At 49.7% G+C, this 18020-nt stretch overlaps 1 protein-coding gene across 1 annotated transcript; it reads left to right on the top strand.

The window, feature by feature from the left end:
- Positions 1-9663: 9663 nt before the first annotated feature.
- Positions 9664-13679, top strand: BTG2 (BTG anti-proliferation factor 2). Its single transcript, XM_003938305.3, has 2 exons — positions 9664-9905; positions 11135-13679. Exons 1-2 carry the CDS (start codon positions 9764-9766, stop codon positions 11467-11469), a joined length of 477 nt encoding a protein of 158 aa, XP_003938354.1. The 5' UTR covers positions 9664-9763; the 3' UTR covers positions 11470-13679.
- Positions 13680-18020: the final 4341 nt, after the last annotated feature.

Raw genomic sequence — 18020 nt, 5'->3', positions numbered from 1 at the left:
CTCAGCCACCTCCCGCGGCGGCTGCCCACTGTACGCACTTTCAAGGCCCTCCTGGGAGACCCAAAACACAGCGGAGTGAGTGGTTGAATTTTTGTGGAACTTGAACCTAGATGACCTTTGCACCCCCTCTGGTGTTCCCTGGGCATGAGAATCTCTGCCTGTTTTCAGGGCAAAAACAGCACTACTTGTCTCTCTTATAAACTGTTGAAAACAGGGACCCGGGTGCTGCAGGGACATGGTGGTCGTGTTGCAAAGGTCACACAACACTATACCTTCAGTACAACCTCACAGATTCATAGATGTGTGAGCTGGGTAGGGGAGGGGGGTCCCCATGCCCCGGGTCCTGGCTCTAGAGTAACGTAAGTGGGAGGGATAGGTTCTGGCCACTCCCCTGGGCCCAGGGAATGCCTGGATCAGATAGTCAAGTTCTATTTGGGGAGTGAACGTCACGGTTCAAGTACCGTACCAGAGGCCACTCTGATGTTATTTACAGACATTGTCTAAAGATCTAGCCTCCAAGTTGGGGAGGAAGGGCAATGAGCTTGCTGCCTTCTCCGATTTCTCCTGCTCTCTGAATTTCTTATATCCTGTCACCGTTCCTCATCCCCCTACCTCGTCTCCATCCAGGAACACCCTATGCTGCTGTACCTGATGAGTCACTCACAGCTGGGGGCCTGGGGAGTGTTCTTAGAGAGAAGGGGAGGATTGGGAGCAGAGCAGAGGACCCACTACCAGGGCCAGAGGACCCAGAGAGGTTCCTAGACATAGGGTTGGACAACTGGGAGTGGGAGAGGGGCAAGGAGGGTCCAGGGAGGCCTCACTGGATCTGGTGAATATTTCCCTGCCCTGTGTTCTGGAACTTTCTGCCTGATGGGAATTACAGTGAAAAACAGCCGATGCTTTTCTAGGAAGGCTTCTGCAGGTTGAGGGTGGGGGCAGTAAGGGTGATATTATCATTATTTCACTCCTAGTTCAAATGGGAAGAAGCCTGGCTTAATGGACCAGTAATAGGCAGCATATCAGACAAACGTTCACAGAGCAGGGACCTTTGACTCCTAGGGTGGGTTTCTGAAGTTTGAACTTCCAGAGTCTGGGGAATCCTGAAGGAGATTTCTGAGACCCTGTGGAGCTTGATATCAGTGGTGTTAGGATTGAAGGCACCTGGCTTCTCTGCTCTGAAAAGCACATGCTACCTCCTGTGTCACTTGCTGAGGTTTCCATGCCAATGAAGTCCCTCTTCCTGACTTCTCCCTTTACCTTCAACATGCATGCTTGGTGTCTATGCCAACCACTTCATACCCTTTACCCCCGCAAACAGCACAGCCCAGATAATGCACATGATCTGTGTAACAACAGTCCCTACCTCAAAATGCTATGAGAATTAACTGAGATACTTATGTGTGGAATGTCTAGAGCAATACTTGGTGCACAGCTAACGCTCACTAAGTCAGCTTGCTTGTCTGGGGAGGCAAGACAGATGCTTTCTGAGTAGTAAGGGCTACAGGTGTGTGCTACCCCATGTTCCACTAATTTTTAAATTTATTTTATTATGTGTAGAGATGGGATCTCCCTATGTCGCCCCGTCTGGTCTCGAACTGCTGGGCTTAAGTGGTTATCTCCTGGCAGCCGGGCGCGGTGGCTCAAGCCTGTAATCCCAGCACTTTGGGAGGCCGAGGCGGGTGGATCACGAGGTCGAGAGATCGAGACCATCCTGGTCAACATGGTGAAACCCCGTCTCTACTAAAAATACAGAAAATTAGCTGGGCGTGGTGGCGCGTGCCTGTAATCCCAGCTACTCAGGAGGCTGAGGCAGGAGAATTGCCTGAACCCAGGAGGCGGAGGTTGCGGTGAGCCGAGATCGCGCCATTGCACTCCAGCCTGGGTAACAAGAGCAAAACTCCGTCTCAAAAAAAAAAAAAAAAAAAAAAAAAGTGGTTATTTCCTGCCTTGGCCGCCCAAAGTGCTGGGATTACAGGGGAACCCAATAAATATTCCTTGAGTAAGTAAATAGGTGAATAAAGCCAATGTCACAGGATGGGAGTCTGGCCTAATGGAAAGAGCCCTAGACGGGGCGGGAGGTGGAGGTTCTAGTCTGAGCCCTGCTACTAAGTCGCTGCATGACTTTGGACATCTCTTTTTTATCTCATGGCTTCCTCTTCTTCATCTGAAAAACTAAAATTTTTGTGTAGGTGATTTCTGAACACCCTGCTTCTGACAGTTGGCAATTATGAGATACGGTTTGCTGAGCCTCTATGATATTTAGGTACTATGCTAGGTGCTGCCTATAAATTACCTCTAATATACTGATTCAGTAGTTTGAGGTGGGGCCCAGAATCTCAGGGAGAGGCTGCATGATTAATTTTTATCGAACTTCCCGGGTAATTTAAATTGGTGTCTTAAGGTCCCTTGGTATGCAGGCATTTGAATGTCAGAGGAGAGATTTTTAATTAGTACTATAGGCAATGGGAAGCCATTGAAGGTTTTTAAAGCAGAAAAAGAAGGGTAATGCTATATAGAGAAAGAAAGAACTAAGAAGCTAGGAAGAAGGAAGAGAAGTATCTTTGACCTGTTACATATTGAGGCTGAAATACCAGAACAATGTTTCAAAGGTGTCCAGCTCTCAATTGGGAAATAAATAAATTGGAAGCTCTGTAATAAAGGTGGAGTTAGAGATGATGATTTTGAGATTTATTCTTTATCAGGAGATGCAAATTCAAATACTCCAGAATCAAGGCAGGTAATGCATATGAGGATTAAGTATAACTATTTAAAAACAGCATTCATCTTTAGTGGCAAGTACCACTCTGTCTCAGCAGGGATGCAACAGATCGTGGGGGAGACTGTGGTGAACTAGAGGATGGACTCCCTGTCTTATGGTTCAGTCATTGCCAAAGAGAAGTGTGGGATCAGTGTTAACAGACGGAGAAATTCTAGATATTTTTATTTTGACACTTCCTAATTATTATTATTATTATTATTATTGAGACAGAGTGCCAGGTGCCAGGCTGGAGTGCAGTGGCACAATCTCAGCCCACTGCAACCTCTGCCTCCCGGGTTCAAGTAATTCTCCTGCCTCAGCCTCCCAAGTATCTGGGACTACAGGCGCACGCCACCACGCCCAGCTAATTTTTGTATTTTTAGTACAGACGGGGTTTCACCATATTGACCAGGATGGTCGCGATCTCTTGACCTCGTGATCCACCCACCTCAGCCTCCCAAAGTGCTGGGATTACAGGCTTGAGCCACCGTGCCCGGTGACACTTCCTAATTATTAAATGTTTACAACTAATTTTCTTTTCTTTTTTTTTTTCTTTTTTTGAAACGAAGTCTCACTCTGTTGCCCAGGATTGCAGTGGCGCAACCACAGCTCATTGCAACTTCTGCCTCCTGGATTGATGCAATTCTCCTGCCTCAGCCTCCCGAGTAGCTGGGATTACAGGCACCTGCCACCACACCCAGCTGATTTTTGTATTTTTAGTAGAGACAGGGATTCACCATCTTGGGCGGGCTGGTCTTGAACTCCCAGCCTTGGCCTCCCAACGTGCTGGGATTACAGGCATGAGCCACTGCACCCGGCCCGCGACTGATTTTTTAAGTGCTTACACACTAAACAGACAGAACCATTTATATCTATGGTCAGCTCTGCCTTGGGGGGTTCCAATTTGTGGCTTTTGCCTTGTACAGATGGGCTTCAAGACAGAGGGTTGAGTAAACTGAGAGGAAATCCAGGCGCTGCACTGTAAAGAAACACGGCCCTCCCAAGCTTCCAGGCTTCCAACCAGGCTTAGAGAGAGCCTGGTTCTTTTGGCCACTGGGTGTTTGGTGAGCTCCCATGTTGGTGGCAGCAAGTGGAGCCCGCACCTGCTGTGGCTATTTCCGCCCATCAGCTAGAAATATGTGGGTAGACTCTGAGGTCCTGATACCTCTGAGGTTAGATTCTGCCTTGGGGAGGGGCCTCAGCCTTCACTCCACCACTCTGTATGTCCACTTTCATCCCAAACTGTGAAGACGTCCTCTGCCCAGGAGTGTCTGAGTCCTGGCTGGAGCAGGCATCTTGTTTAACACATCTCAGACATTCACTTTGTATCAGGAAATTCTTCTGTTGTCTAATTTAAATGCTTTTTGAACAATTCAGTCTTTTTTTGCTGCTTCTATCTTTAGAGCAAGTGGTGGAACGGGTTACTCTTTAGCTTCCAGCCTCTCCCTCAGCCTTCAAAAGGGCCTCAAAAAGTCCCTTCACAAAAAGTGTCCTCAGGACTGTAAAACTTGTGGTTACCTGCAGATTAGAAAGCCGTTTGCTTATTTATGTGTTAGTAAGCCTTCCTTTAGTCTACATGGGTAGTTTTCTGCTTACCCTCAACCCTGATCATCTTTGCATTATCTATTTCTGTCCCTACTCTCAGTTCATTCTGGGGTGGAGGAAGGGGTTCAAACCAGAAATATTAAAAATAGCTAGCATCCCCACCTTCCTGTAGTTCTCATTAGCACGTTTTAGAAACAATGTCATTTTCTTCCCTTCTTAAACTGTGTTCTATTCTAAAGAATAACTCCCAGACTGGCTGGCCTGGAACTGACCTTGAAAGGTTCAACTTTGGGAGAAAATGATAGGGAACCCACAAACATGTCCTAATCAATACCCAGAAATGCCTGCAAAGAGTTATGATATATTTAGCAGTATCTCCACCCTGATTAGGCAATGAGGAAGAGGAAGCTGGTCTTCCCTGGGTGATGTTTCTTATCAGCTCCGGCAGCACAGTAAAGCTGTCACCAAGGAGGTCTGTAAAGAGGAATGATCAAATTAGCATTAACACCAGCTACACTCAGACATACTCCACCAAAACGTACCCTCTGCCCTGATGCCCACATTTCTCAAGACGACCTTCTTCAACAGATACCATTATATGTGCATATTAACATAGCTAACACATACCCATATCCCCTTCTACCCACAAACATCAGAGCCCACGTGCAATCTAAGCATGTATGTTCACTCGAATATGTATACTAATACCTCCCTAACTACACTGACACACACACACAGACCAACGAAAAATACACGCTGCATAGTGTAGAAATGACCTGCTTATTCTCCAAGAATATCAGCCCAGCCTCTGCCTACCTCACTCAACCTCAGGTTCTACTTATGCTCAGAAAATTAAGGCAACCGGCTGGGCGCGGTGGCTCACACCTGTAATCCCAGCACTTTGGGGGACTGAGACGGGTGGATCACGAGGTCAAGAAATCGAGACCATCCTGGTCAACGTGGTGAAACCTCGTCTTTACTAAAAATACAAAAATTAGCTGGGCATGGTGGCGCATGCCTGTAGTCCCAGCTTCTCGGGAGGCTGAGGCAGGAGAATTGCTTGAACCCAGGAGGTTGCGGTGAGCCGAGATCACGCCATTGCATTCCAGCCTGGGTAACAACAGCGAAAGCCTCAAAAAAAAAAAAAAAAAAAAAGGAAAATTGAGGCAACCAAGCCAACTCCCCACAGGCCCCACAGCGCTGGGAAAGATAGAAATCACTTGCAACCGCCAGGCGCGATGGCTCACGCCTGTAATCCCAGCACTTTGGGAGGCCGAGGCAGGCGAATCATAAGGGATCAGGAGATCGAGACCATCCTGGCCAACATCGTGAAACCTCATCTCTACTGAAAATACAAAAATTAGCTGGACGTGGTGGCACATGCCTGTTATCCTAGCTACGTAGCGTGGTGGGGCTGAGGCAGGAGAATCGCTTGAACCAGGGACTCAGAGGTTGCAGTGAGCTGAGATGGCACCACTGCACTCCAGCCTGGTGATAAAGTGAAAACTCCATCTCAACAACAACAACAAAAATCATTTGCAACCATCTAGTTGCTTCTGAGCTGGAAATGGAGAGCAGGGCTGCGTGCTACCCCCACAGACAGGGCCAGCACAGAGGCCTGAGGATTGGGAATACGGCCTGAAGAGAGCCGGTGAGTCACTCCTGAGTGGGTCACACAGGTGGCCTATGCAAGTGGGTGAGATGAGCAGCCAGGACCAGAGGAACCAATAGGTCTGAGGTCACATGGCACAGAAGTTCATGCCCAATAAGGCATAAATGAAGTCCACCCTCACTCCCACCACCCCATCCCCCTCTTCAGTGGGTGAAGTCACTGGTCAGCACACATCAACATTTAAAGTTCAAAATTCAATCCAAGACCCTTGGGGTGGGAGTGGAGGGAGGAAGAGAAGAACGAGGAGGAAGAGGAGAAGGAGGAAGGGCAGGAAGGGAGGAAGAGAAGCAGGAAGGACTGGTGGGGAGGGAGAGTGTGACCCACTCTCCTATTGTGCCGCTCTAACAGCACCTTGGTTATACCAAGGAATGGGAGGCAACAGGCACCATGCAAAGAAAAAAAGCAGGGGTGACATCTTGACTTTTAGAGCGTCTAAGGATTCTGGTCCTAGCAATTTAAGAACAGTTTCAGGAAATTTCAAAAACAATTGGGACTACTTTATTGTATTTGTCCAGAAACTGATTGAAAACCTAAATCCAGAGCAGGGTACAATTACACTGTATATATATATTTAAATTTTTAAAAACATTTTTTTTTACTTTTTGAGATGGAGTCTTGCTCTGTCGCCCAGGCTGGAGTGCAATGGCGTGATCTCAGCTCACTGCAACCTCTGCCTCCCAGGTTCAAGCAATTCACCTGCCTCAGCCTCTGGAGTACCTGGGACTACAGGCACGTGCCACCACGCCCAGCTAATTTTTGTATTTTTAGTAGAGATGGGGTTTCACTACATTGATCAGGCTGGTCTTGAATTCCTGTCCTCAAGTGATCAAGCTGCCTTAGCCTCCCAAAGTCCTGGGATTACAGGTGCGAGCCCAGCTGCACTGTATATTGACTTAGAAACTTTGAATGATGAGATAAATTAAGCTTCCTCTCCCTAGGCTTGTGTATAGAAAAAGAGGATGGCCAGGCACAGTGGCTCATGCCTGTAATCCCAGCAGTTTGGCAGGCTAAGGCCAGTGGATCACCTGAGGTCAGGAATGAGACCATTACCTCATCTGGCCTGATCCAGCATCTGGTGAGAAGCCAGTGAAGAGGCCGTCTAAATGTGTTTAATGCCAAATCTTAGAATTCCAGGGCATTTTGATTTGTTGTATGAAGCAGTAGAGCAGAACATCTGAATTTTGTATCGTCTCAAAAATGTGGGACAGGTGAGCATAGTAACCTGTTTTCAAGTAACTTGCAAAGTCTGGCTGAGTCTCTAAAAAGATCACTAACACTACCAAATGATAGATGATGATGCCCAGTGTATGATATGGATGACCTTAACTCAGCCACGAGAGAATGGTCAGCATAGGTTTTCAAGGTGAAAGACCAAGATTACACTGTGTCTTTGGTGGTGTTGGGGAGTGAGGCGGGCAGGGCAGGGGGCGTGGTGGAGACGATGTATGCAGGAGATAAGGACATGAGCCATGGGGCAGCAGGGTCATGCATGTTCAGGCATGCATGGAGTGGGGACCACGTTACAGGGAAGAGATGGGGATCATGGGCAAACTGTTGAGGGATCCAGGCTGTAGATTTGCTGTGATACTTAGAGGACAGTGAGAAGAGTGACCCTGGAGCACGAAGTAGCAGAAACCTAAAAAGGCAGATGGGGTTAAATGATGAACGGTCTTAACCATTAGGCAAAGGAGTCTGGATCTGATTTAGTAGATGAATGGGTGTGTGTGTGTGGGGGGGGGTGTTTCAGAATGACCTGAGCAAGAGAAGAGTTAGTGAATGGAGTATTTTAGGAAGAGAACTCCACTAACAGTGGGAAGGGTGGCCTGGAGACGGGACTGGATGGAATCCACTGCAACAATCTAGATAGAAAGAGGCAACCAATTAGGGAACTGGATCTGGGGAGCAAAGTACAAGGAGAGGCTGACCTTTCTGAGCCGAGTGACTGGGAAATGATGGTATCGCTGACAGAAATGGAGATCAGGAGGGAGCTGGCTTCGGCTGACATTGAGGTGTCAATGTGAGGCTGGACATCCAAGGGAGAGGACAGAGCCGGTGCAAACAGGAGCCGGATGGAAAGACTGTGCAGATGAGAAAAGCCATGGTGAAACAGTTACATCAAGACAGACGTCATGCACGGGACCTCTCCAAGGAAAGGCAGCCTACAGAAAAGGGAGGAGGACTGAGGAGACATAGTGCGGGGAACGGGGCAGGAAGGGATGCAGGGCCAGCACAGCAAGGCAAGGGGCTTGGAGAAGCCTGGGGCACAAGGAAAAAGGACAGGGACATTGCTTCCAGGTGGTCAGAGGGTCCAGAGTTCAAGGAAAATGGGAATTTACAGAGGCCATTGCGTGTGAGTCATTTTACAAACACTGGGCATCTATATGCCAGACCCTGGGTCAGGCTCCGGGGTGTTGGGTAGAAGTTATTCACATTCAACAGACATCTACCTAGTGCCGGTGATGGTGGCAGGCCCTGAGTGTAGCAGAGGGACACTGAGGCCAAATTCTTTCTCGAGAAGCTCCAATCCACAATAAGAAAGGAAGACGGCTGGGGAAAGGAGGCACAGGATGGAAGAATACCTACAGTTGCGAGCAGACTACGAATTAAAAAAAGTCGGCACTTAAGGAAAGTGAGAACTAGAAAAGTAAGTGGAGAAGACAAAAAAGGCTTGCAACACACCCCCTGCCCCTACCCACCAGAAAAGTTAGACTCGAGTGGTTTTTTTTCTTTTCTTTTCTTTTCTTTTCTTTTCTTTTCTTTTTTTTTTTTTTGAGACGGAGTTTCGCTCTTGTTACCCAGGCTGGAGTGCAATGGCGCGATCTCGGCTCACCGCAACCTCCGCCTCCTGGGTTCAGGCAATTCTCCTGCCTCAGCCTCCTGAGTAGCTGAGATTACAGGCATGTGCCACCGTGCCCAGCTAATGTTTTGTATTTGTAGTAGAGACGGGGTTTCACCATGTTGAACAGGATGGTCTCGATTTCTTAACCTCGTGATCCACCCGCCTCGGCCTCCCATTACAGGCTTGAGCCACCGCGCCCGGCTAGACTTGAGTGTTTCTAAGCAAGAGAAAAGGCATTGCTGTAGACGATGGAACTTGTTGTCGGACGTGGGATTACTACGGAAATAAATAGAAGACAGCCTCCCTTTCCAAAGAGCCAAGAGGAACCCACTTGGTCTAGTTAAGAGAGGAAGCAAAGCCGTCCAGCGGTGACCACACGTCCTGGTGAGTGGTTCTGACCGTGTATGGTTGGAAAATGCTGTGGGAATCCGAAAGGGGAAACTTTGGGAGGGGTGGTGTCACCGAAGGCTCCTCGGAGGAGGTGGCTTCTAACCCGAGTCTGAAAGATGGGCGGAGAGGCGAGGCCCGGGCCTGCCGGGCGCGGAGCACTCGGGAGCCGCCTCCCTCCGCCCCGAGCGCTTGGGCCCCTCCCCGGCCCTCGCTTTCTCCTCCCGCCCCGCAGAGCTCAGCCGGGCGCGGGTTCCTAGCACTGACGTCAGCGAGCGATGACCTCAGTACCGCCGAGGCTGCGACGGCGGGGGCGGGCGCGGCGGGCGTGGGGGACCGGCGTCGGTGCGCGGGGCGGGGCGGGGCGGCTCCGGGCCCCGCCCCCATCCGCCAGCCGCGGCCAATGAGCGCCGCCGCCGGCTGTCCCCACCTTCCCCGACAGCCTGAAAAGCGCGGCCCGGGGGAAAGTCCGGGCAGAGCCCGAGCAGCTGCCGGCCAGCGCTGGCTTGTGGACCCGCACTTCCCACGCGAGACCTCCCACTGCGCCCGAGCCGCGCGCGGCATGAGCCACGGGAAGGGAACCGACATGCTCCCGGAGATCGCCGCCGCAGTGGGCTTCCTCTCCAGCCTCCTGAGGACCCGGGGCTGCGTGAGCGAACAGAGGCTTAAGGTCTTCAGCGGGGCGCTCCAGGAGGCACTCACAGGTGAGCGCACGCCGAGGGCCTGGCGCCGCCGGGGGTCGGCGCCCTCCCTGCCAGGGCCGTCTTTCCTCTACTGCTGCGGCAGGGTCGCCCACGGGAGCAGCTTTGGGACTCGGTTGCCCCCTGGGACGGCCCGCAGTACCCTGTTTCCTGGGTCCTCCTCCCCAGCTGTGTGCTCGGGTCTCTGCCCGCGGCGATTCTGATGGGGCGCAGACCCTGGTCCTGGAGTGCCAGCCCGAGTCCCCAGCTTATGCCCCGGTCTGATGACGGGCTTGTCTCCCTCGCTGGACCCTCGAGATCTGAAGACCCTCGATGGGTGTTGTTGCGGGCCGCCCGGCCAGCCGAGGGGTCTCGATGAGGAAAGAAGGTGCAGTTGAGCCTTTTCAGCAACTTGGAGACCCAGTGCGGCTCTTCCTGCCGACCGGGGTGCGTTGTGTCTGGGGCAGTCCACTGGTTGCTGACTCGCTTCAAGTTGGAATCTGGGCCCCCTTTGTGTTCTCTTTGGTCCCCCTTAGCCATCTGCCACCTATTGTGGTAGGGAGGAGAGCCTGGTAGGTGGTGACCCTGCCCGGAGGGCCTTCGAGTCGGGAGGTGGAGAGGAGATAAGCAGCTCCCTCGCTCGCCGCTGGGGAGAGAGACCTCTCTCCCAGCTGTTTCTAGCTGGTTGCTGCAGTTTTGGGAAGAGATAGCCATCTCGGAACGCACCCACACAGACCCTGCCTTCTGAGGGAAACAGATGTTTCATCAAAACAACGCAGTTTTCACCCCCTTAGGCACTGCTAAGGAAGGTTCTCTGACTCTTCTAAAGGAGGCAGAGGGAACGCAGGGTGTGAGGCCCAATGCCTTGCTGTGGACCCAACAATGTTGGCAGCGGAAGCCTTCCTGGCCCTGAAACTTCAGCTCACAGGTCTCCAGAGGCCCTGCCTGGGCATGCCAGCCTGTCACACCCTTCCCTCCTGATACTGACGGTGTGCCAAAAGCAATACAGTGGCTACTAGAGAGTAGCCCAGAGCTCTGGAATCCCCTCCTAACACACACACACACACACACACACACACACACACTTGTCCTGGGCCGGTCTCTCCAGCTCCCATAAAATTTTCTCTGCTAAGTGACAAGAGGGTCCTGGAACTGAGGAGAGTGCACCTCCCTCCGGGCCCTTCCTCTCCTCCTGTCCTTTCAGTGGCCCAGCTGCTCTAAACAGGGCATCTCCCCCGGTCCTGTCTCCACAGAGCACTACAAACACCACTGGTTTCCTGAAAAGCCATCCAAGGGCTCCGGCTACCGCTGCATTCGCATCAACCACAAGATGGACCCCATCATCAGCAGGGTGGCCAGCCAGATCGGACTCAGCCAGCCCCAGCTGCACCAGCTGCTGCCCAGTGAGCTGACCCTGTGGGTGGACCCCTATGAGGTGTCCTACCGAATTGGGGAGGATGGCTCCATCTGCGTCTTGTACGAGGAGGCCCCCGTTGCCGCCTCCTGTGGGCTCCTCACCTGCAAGAACCAAGTGCTGCTGGGCCGAAGCAGCCCCCCCAAGAACTACCTGACGGCGGTCTCCAGCTAGGCCCTCCGCCCCCACCCCGGCCGCAGTGCTCATGCTGCCGTGACAACAAGCCACCACATACCTCAACTTGGGGAACTGTATTTTTAAATGAAGAGCTATTTATATATATATATATATATATATATATATTTTTTTTTTTAAGAAAAGAGAAAAAAAACCAAAAGATTTTTTTTTTTTTTTTTAAAGAAAAAAAATCCTTCAAGGGAGCTGCTTGAAAGTAGCCTCCCCAGGTGCCTTTGGAGAGAACTGTTGTGTGCTTGAGTCTGTGAGCCAGCGTCTGCCTATAGGAGGGGGGGTCTTAGGGGGTAAACCTAGCCGAGGTGAGGTAGGAGATGTTTGGCTAACACCCCAGAAGATGTGAGAGGGAGCAAGCAAGGTTAGCAACTGTGAACCCAGAGGTCGGGACTTGCCCTGGGGGAGGAAGAGAGGCCAAGTGCAGAACTCTGTCTTCCCCAGCCAGACACCTGCATCCCGGGCTCCTCTCTTACTCAGGGGCATTCATGCCTGGACTTAAAGAATACTTTGTTGCCTAATCTTCTCTTTTATTTTTCTAATGAGGTCCTGGGCAGAGAGTGAAAAGGTCTCTGCTGATTCCTACTGTCCTAAGCAGCTTTTCTTGAAATCCTGACTTGTTTCTAATTCTACCCTCAGGGGCCTGTAGATCTTCCTTCTCAGCCAGGAATCTAAAGCTTTGGGGTTTTTTGTTTTTTGTTTTTTGGGTTTTTTTGGTTTGTTTTTTTGTTTTTTCTCTGAGGGAGAGAAAGGAACTGGAGGTTACTGGGGTTAGGATGGAAGGAAACTCTGCTCAAAACCTTTGCTTTGCTAGTGCTGCTTTGTGTGTATGTGTGGCAAATAATTTGGGGGTGATTTGCAATGGAATTTTGGGACCCAAAGAGTATCCACTGGGGATGTTTTTTGGCCAAAACTGTTCTTTTTGGAACCACATGAAAGTGTTGATGCTGCTGCCATGATCCCTTTGAGAGGTGGCCCACAAGCTACAGGGAACTCCAGGCCCTTTATTACTGCCTTCTTTTCAAAAGCACAACTCTCCTCTAACCCTCACCTCCCCTTCCCTTCTGGTTGGGTCATGGAGCTACCCTCTTTTCTAGGACAAGAGTTCTCAGTCACTGTGCAATATGCCCCCAGGGTCCCAGGAGGATCTGGAGGGAAACTGGCTCTCAGAACCTCCTGATGCCCTGGTGGGCTTAGAGAACCATCTCTCCCGCTCTCCTTGGGATGATGGCTGGCTGGTCAGCCTTGCATGTATTCCCTGGCTGAATGGGAGAGTGCCCCATGCTCTGCAAGACTACCTGGTATTCTTGTAGGGCTGACACTAAATGAAAGCCAAACCTTGGGCACTGTTTTTTCTCCCTGGTGCTCAGAGCACCTGTGGGAAAGGTTGTCTCTCTCAGTACAATCCAAATCCGTTGTAGACTTGTGCAATATTTACTGATGTGGGTTGGAGAAAAGTGGAAAGCTACCCTGGGAAGAAACTCCCTTCCTTCAGTTTCTCAGTGACATTGATGAGGGAGTTTCCCAAACCGAATCACCTTCAGAAGGACAGGGCTAGAGCATTTGGCCAGGATGGCTACCCTCCTGCTGTTGCCTCTTAGTGAGGAATCTTCCCCTCTCTTCCTCTACACCCAGGCTCCCGTCCCCGCAGTCGGTCCCCTTTCCTGGATTTCTTAACTGCTCAATTTTGACTCAAAGGTGCTATGTACCAAACACTCTCTCTAACCATTCCTGGCAGTGCTGCCTCCTTTGCAACGCCCCACATTTTTGTGTTGCCTTCCCAGACCCTGCTTCCAGCCTTTATTGCTTTGAAGCTAACTTTGGGCCCACAGAACCAAGAGCTCATTTTCTGGCTTGTGGGTTGAAACAAAGCTGTGAATCAGGTCGTGTTCTCGCATCTTGTCTGCAAACAGGTCCCTGCCTTTTTAGAAGCAGCCTCACGGTCATGCTTAATCTTGTCTCTCTTCTCTTCTTTTTGATGTTCACTTTAAAAACAACAAAACCCCCGAGCTGGACTGTTGAGCAGGCCTGTCTCTCCTATTAAGTAAACATAAATAATAGTCGTATGTTTGTAAGCTATTCTGACTGAAAAAACAAAGGTTACTAATTGTATGATAGTGTTTTTATATGGAAGAATGTACAGCTTATGGACAAATGTACACTTTTTTATTACTTTAATAAAAACGTAGCAGGACAAACTTGTGTGGTATAGCGAAGATAAAATTCCCACATTTTGCATTTGCATTTCCCTTTCAGATCCAAATCCTTTCTTTGTGTTTCATAGTATTTCTCCTCAGTTGCACTCAGACAATCTACAGCATGTGGGTGGTATAAAAGAAAAATCTGGTTGTGTGGTGGGGCCATTTCCAAGCATCCCCTCTTCCCTGGAAAGTAGCTCCTTACTTCCCTCCCTTTTTTTTTTTTTTTTGAGACGGTCTCTCCGTTGCCTGATGCAGTGGTGCAATCTCAGCTCATTGTAAGCTCTGCCTCCTGGGCTTAAATAATTCTCCCACCTCTGCCTCGAGTAGCTGAAACTGCAGGCATGTGCCACCATGCCCATTTGATTTTTATATTTTTTGTAGGGACTGGGTTTCGCCATGTTGCCCAGGCTGGTCTCAAATTCCTGAGTTTAAGCAATCCTCCCATCTCCGCCTCCCCAAGTGCTGGGATTACAGGTGTGAGCCTAGCCTACTTCCACCTTTTTTTGAGAGAGTCTCATTCTGTCGCCAGGCTGGAGTGTAGTGGCATGATCTCGGCTCACTGCAACCTCTGCCTCCTGGGTTCAAGCAATTCTCCTGCCTCTGCCTCCGGAGTAGCTGGGACTACTGCTGCAGGAGGGTGCCAGCTAATTTTTGAATTTTTAGTAGAGACGGGGTTTCACCATGTTGGCCAGGGTGGTCTTGATCTCTTGACCTTGTGATCTGCCCTCCTCAGCCTCCCAAAGTGCTGGGATTATAGGTGTAAGCTTAGCCTACTTTCACCTTTTTTTTTTTTTTTGAGACGGAGTCTCACTCTGTTGCCAGGCTGGAGTGCAGTGGCTCGATCTTGGCTTACTGCAGCCTCCAACTCCCAAGTTCAAGTGATTCTCCTGCCTCAGCCTCCCACATAGCTGGGATTATGGGCACGTGCCACCACACCTGGCTAATTTTTTGTATTTTTAGTAGAGACAGGTTTCTCCATGTTGGTCAGGCTAATCTTGAACTCCCAACCTCAGGATGATTCGCCCACCTTAGCCTCCCAAAGTGCTGGGATTACAAGCGTGAGCCACTGCATCCGGCCAAGAGCAACTACTTCTGGCAGCAAACACTGGAGTGACAGCCAAAGTTTATTATCAATTTCTAACTCCCTTTGGGTACAGGCAAGGAAATAACACTTTTTATCCTCCCTGACTTCCGAGTTCTTTCCATGAGGTTTTGACACAGACCCAGCAGTTCCCACTGAGGCCAAGTACATTTTGACCTGGTCTACTTTTTCCTTGGCTGTAGGTGAGCCATGTTTAAACTAAATTTTATACATGTGGCTTCATACACAGTAACAACTCCCCCAACTTCATTTCATACCTCCATTACCTGTATCAACATACAGTTCTCCCTAGGTGTGCTAGGTTGGAGGTAGCACAGGGAGGCTGTGTGAACTACGCCTATATTGAGCGAGGAGGGTAGGGGAGCCAGGGATGGGGTTGGGGAGGCCAGGTCATCTGTATCATAAAGAGAATTTGGTTGACAGGGTGTGGTGGCTCACGCCTATAATCCCAGCACTTTGGGAGACCGAAGCAGATGGATCATTAGGTCAGGAGTTCAAGACCAGCCTGGCCGATATGGTGAAACGCCATCTCTACTAAAAATACAAAACTTAGCCAGGTGCAGTGGCACTCATCTGTAGTCCCAGCTACTTGGGAGGCTGAGACAAAAGAATCGCTTGACCCAGGGTGGAGGTTACAGTGAGCCGAGATCATGCCACTGCACTCCAGCCTGGGCGACAGAGGGGAACTCTGCCTCAAAATAAAATAAAATAAAATAAATAGAATGTGGTAAAGACTCATAGACTCATTGTATCAAGGGGCTTTTATTGAAAGTAGTCTCATTTTTATTTGTAGCTTCTGAAATAAATGTCCTAGACACTTGTTGAAAAGTGCTTTTTGGATGCAAGGACAGAGTTAGTTAGGGTTGAGGAATTTTTACCTACCCTTTTTTGAGTGGTACAAAGTCAGCATCTGTCTTCCTGATTCCTCAAAGATCTCGCTCATGAAGGTTATTTCCTTGCTTAGTGGAAAGCCTGAAATTTAGGGAAGGCTATCTGGAGACTGAGGAGACACTTTACCAACTTCTGTGTCTTCAAGTCAGGGAAACCACAGCAAGGCAGATTCAGTGTGGGGCCACTCTCGGCTCTTGGTAAACTAGTAGTCCCTCAATTTACATGAAAAGGTTCTGTGATCAAGCAAGATTTTCTCTTTTTAGATGTGAACCAATTTCAGCAGAACTGGAGCATACCCCTTGGCTACCTGGAGGTACAGGGGCTCTGGCCTGAACTTGCTTGAAGAGTTGCAGTTGGTGGCTTTCCCATGTTCAGGGACTAGGCATTGGTTGGTCTGTTCTGCTGGCGTCTTCTCCACTTGGTAAGCAGTGCCAGCTTGGGAGACCTGTGATTAGTCAGCTGTTTTTGAATGATAATACGCCTCCCCAGAGAGTGTAGACAAGGCCCTGTGCACTGCAGATTAAGAGTCCATCCTGGCTCCTGATAAGGAGTTTTGGGTGGGGGAGTCCTTGGTGCTGCAACAAACAAGTCTCAGGAGGAAGAAACTCACTTCTGCAGGCCTGACTGCTATAAGGAGCCTTTGGTAAGGAAGGTGAGGACTCGGGTCCGGGCTTCCAGGCCAACATGGCATCCCTGGCCCAACAAAGATGAGTGCAACAGAAAGAATTCTGGACTGGGGGAAGAATGTATGGGTTATGGTCCTGGTACTTCCTAATTAGCTGTGTGAGTTTGGACAAGTCCCTCTGCTTTCTGTCTTGAAAATAAGGGGGTTGGCTGAGTGCAGCAGCTCATGCCTATAATCCCAGGACTTTGGGAGACCTAGGTAGATGGGTCATTTGAGGTCAGGAGTTCGAGACCAGCCTGCCTAACATAGCAAAACCTCTTTCTATCAAAAATACGAAAATTGGCCGGGCGCGGTGGCTCAAGCCTGTAATCCCAGCACTTTGGGAGGCCGAAACGGGTGGATCACGAGGTCGAGAGATCGAGACCAACTTGGTCAACATGGTGAAACCCCGTCTCTACTAAAAATACAAAAAATTAGCTGGGCATGGTGGTGCGTGCCTATAATCCCAGCTACTCAGGAGGCTGAGGCAGGAGAATTGCCTGAACCCAGGAGGCGGAGGTTGCGGTGAGCCGAGATCGCACCATTGCACTCCAGCCTGGGTAACAAGAGTGAAGTGAAACTCCGTCTCAAAAAAAAAAAAAAAAAAAAAAAAAAACGAAAATTAGCCAGGTGTGGTGGCGCTTGCCTGTAATCCCAGCTACTCAGGAGGCTGAGGCAGGAGAATCACTTGAACCCAGGAGATGGAGGTTGCAGCAGCCAAGATCAAGCCACTGTACTCCAGCCTGGGCAGCCTGGGCAGCAAAGCAACACTCTGTCTCAAAAAAAAATAAAATAAAATAAAATAAAAAATAAAAATTAGAGTTTTGGATTAAATGACCTATCTTCTTTTCTTTGGCTATTTATTTGTTTGCTTATTGAGACTAGGTTTTGCTCTGTTGCCCAGGCTGGAGTACAGTGGTGTGATCACAGCTCACTGCAGCCTCCTATCCTTGGCTCAGGGAATCCCCCTGCTTCAGCTTCCTGAGTAGTTGGCCTGGCTAACTTTTTCTTATTTTTTGTAGAGGTGGGGTTTGCTATGTTGCCGAAGCTAGTCTCAAACTCCTGATCTCAAGCAATCCTTCTGCCTTCAGCGTCCCAAACTGCCGGGATTACTGGTTCTCGCCCAGCCTTTTTTAGCTTTTGATTCTAAATTATTCATCCTCATTATCCTGCCAATCACCGGGGGTAGATTAGCACCGTTATTATTATTATTTTCAATTAGTTGAACTGAAAGGTAATTTGGTCTGAGAGTACAGTCAGTAATAATCTTTTGCTTGGGTCAGACTGTGCCTGTTAAGGTTTCAGTTTGCAAACACCGTGAAGCAGTACTACAAAGACATTAGGAGCTTAGGCACTGGTGTCAGGCTGCCCAGGGAGGTCTAATCTCAGCTCTACCACCCACCTATCCACTGAGCAACCTAATGGCTAGTGACTTCAACCAGGCCTCAATCTCTCCCCTCATAAAATAGAATTAAGAATATAACCCGGCTGGGCGTGGTGGCTCACACCTGTAATCCCAGCACTTTGGGAGGCCGAGGCAGGCAGATCACGAGGTCAGGAGATGGAGACCGTCCTGGCCAACATGGTGAAACCTCATCTTTACTAAAAATACAAAGGTTAGCTGGGTGTGGTGGGGTGTGCCTGTAATTGCAGCTACTTGGGAGGCTGAGGCAGGAGAATC

The sequence above is a fragment of the Saimiri boliviensis genome, chromosome 14 (assembly GCF_048565385.1).
Source record: "Saimiri boliviensis isolate mSaiBol1 chromosome 14, mSaiBol1.pri, whole genome shotgun sequence".
Taxonomy (NCBI): domain Eukaryota; kingdom Metazoa; phylum Chordata; class Mammalia; order Primates; family Cebidae; genus Saimiri; species Saimiri boliviensis.
The sequence above is the reverse complement of the archived record's forward strand: the minus strand, read 5'-3'. Positions and strand labels throughout refer to the sequence as shown.

Excerpts from the sequence above, each read along its gene's own strand:
- BTG2 (XM_003938305.3), top strand. The coding sequence starts at position 9,764 with ATGAGCCACGGGAAGGGAACCGACATGCTCCCGGAGATCGCCGCCGCA. Across the intron at positions 9,906-11,134 it reads GCTCCAGGAGGCACTCACAG|AGCACTACAAACACCACTGG; the intron begins GTGAGCGCACGC and ends CTGTCTCCACAG.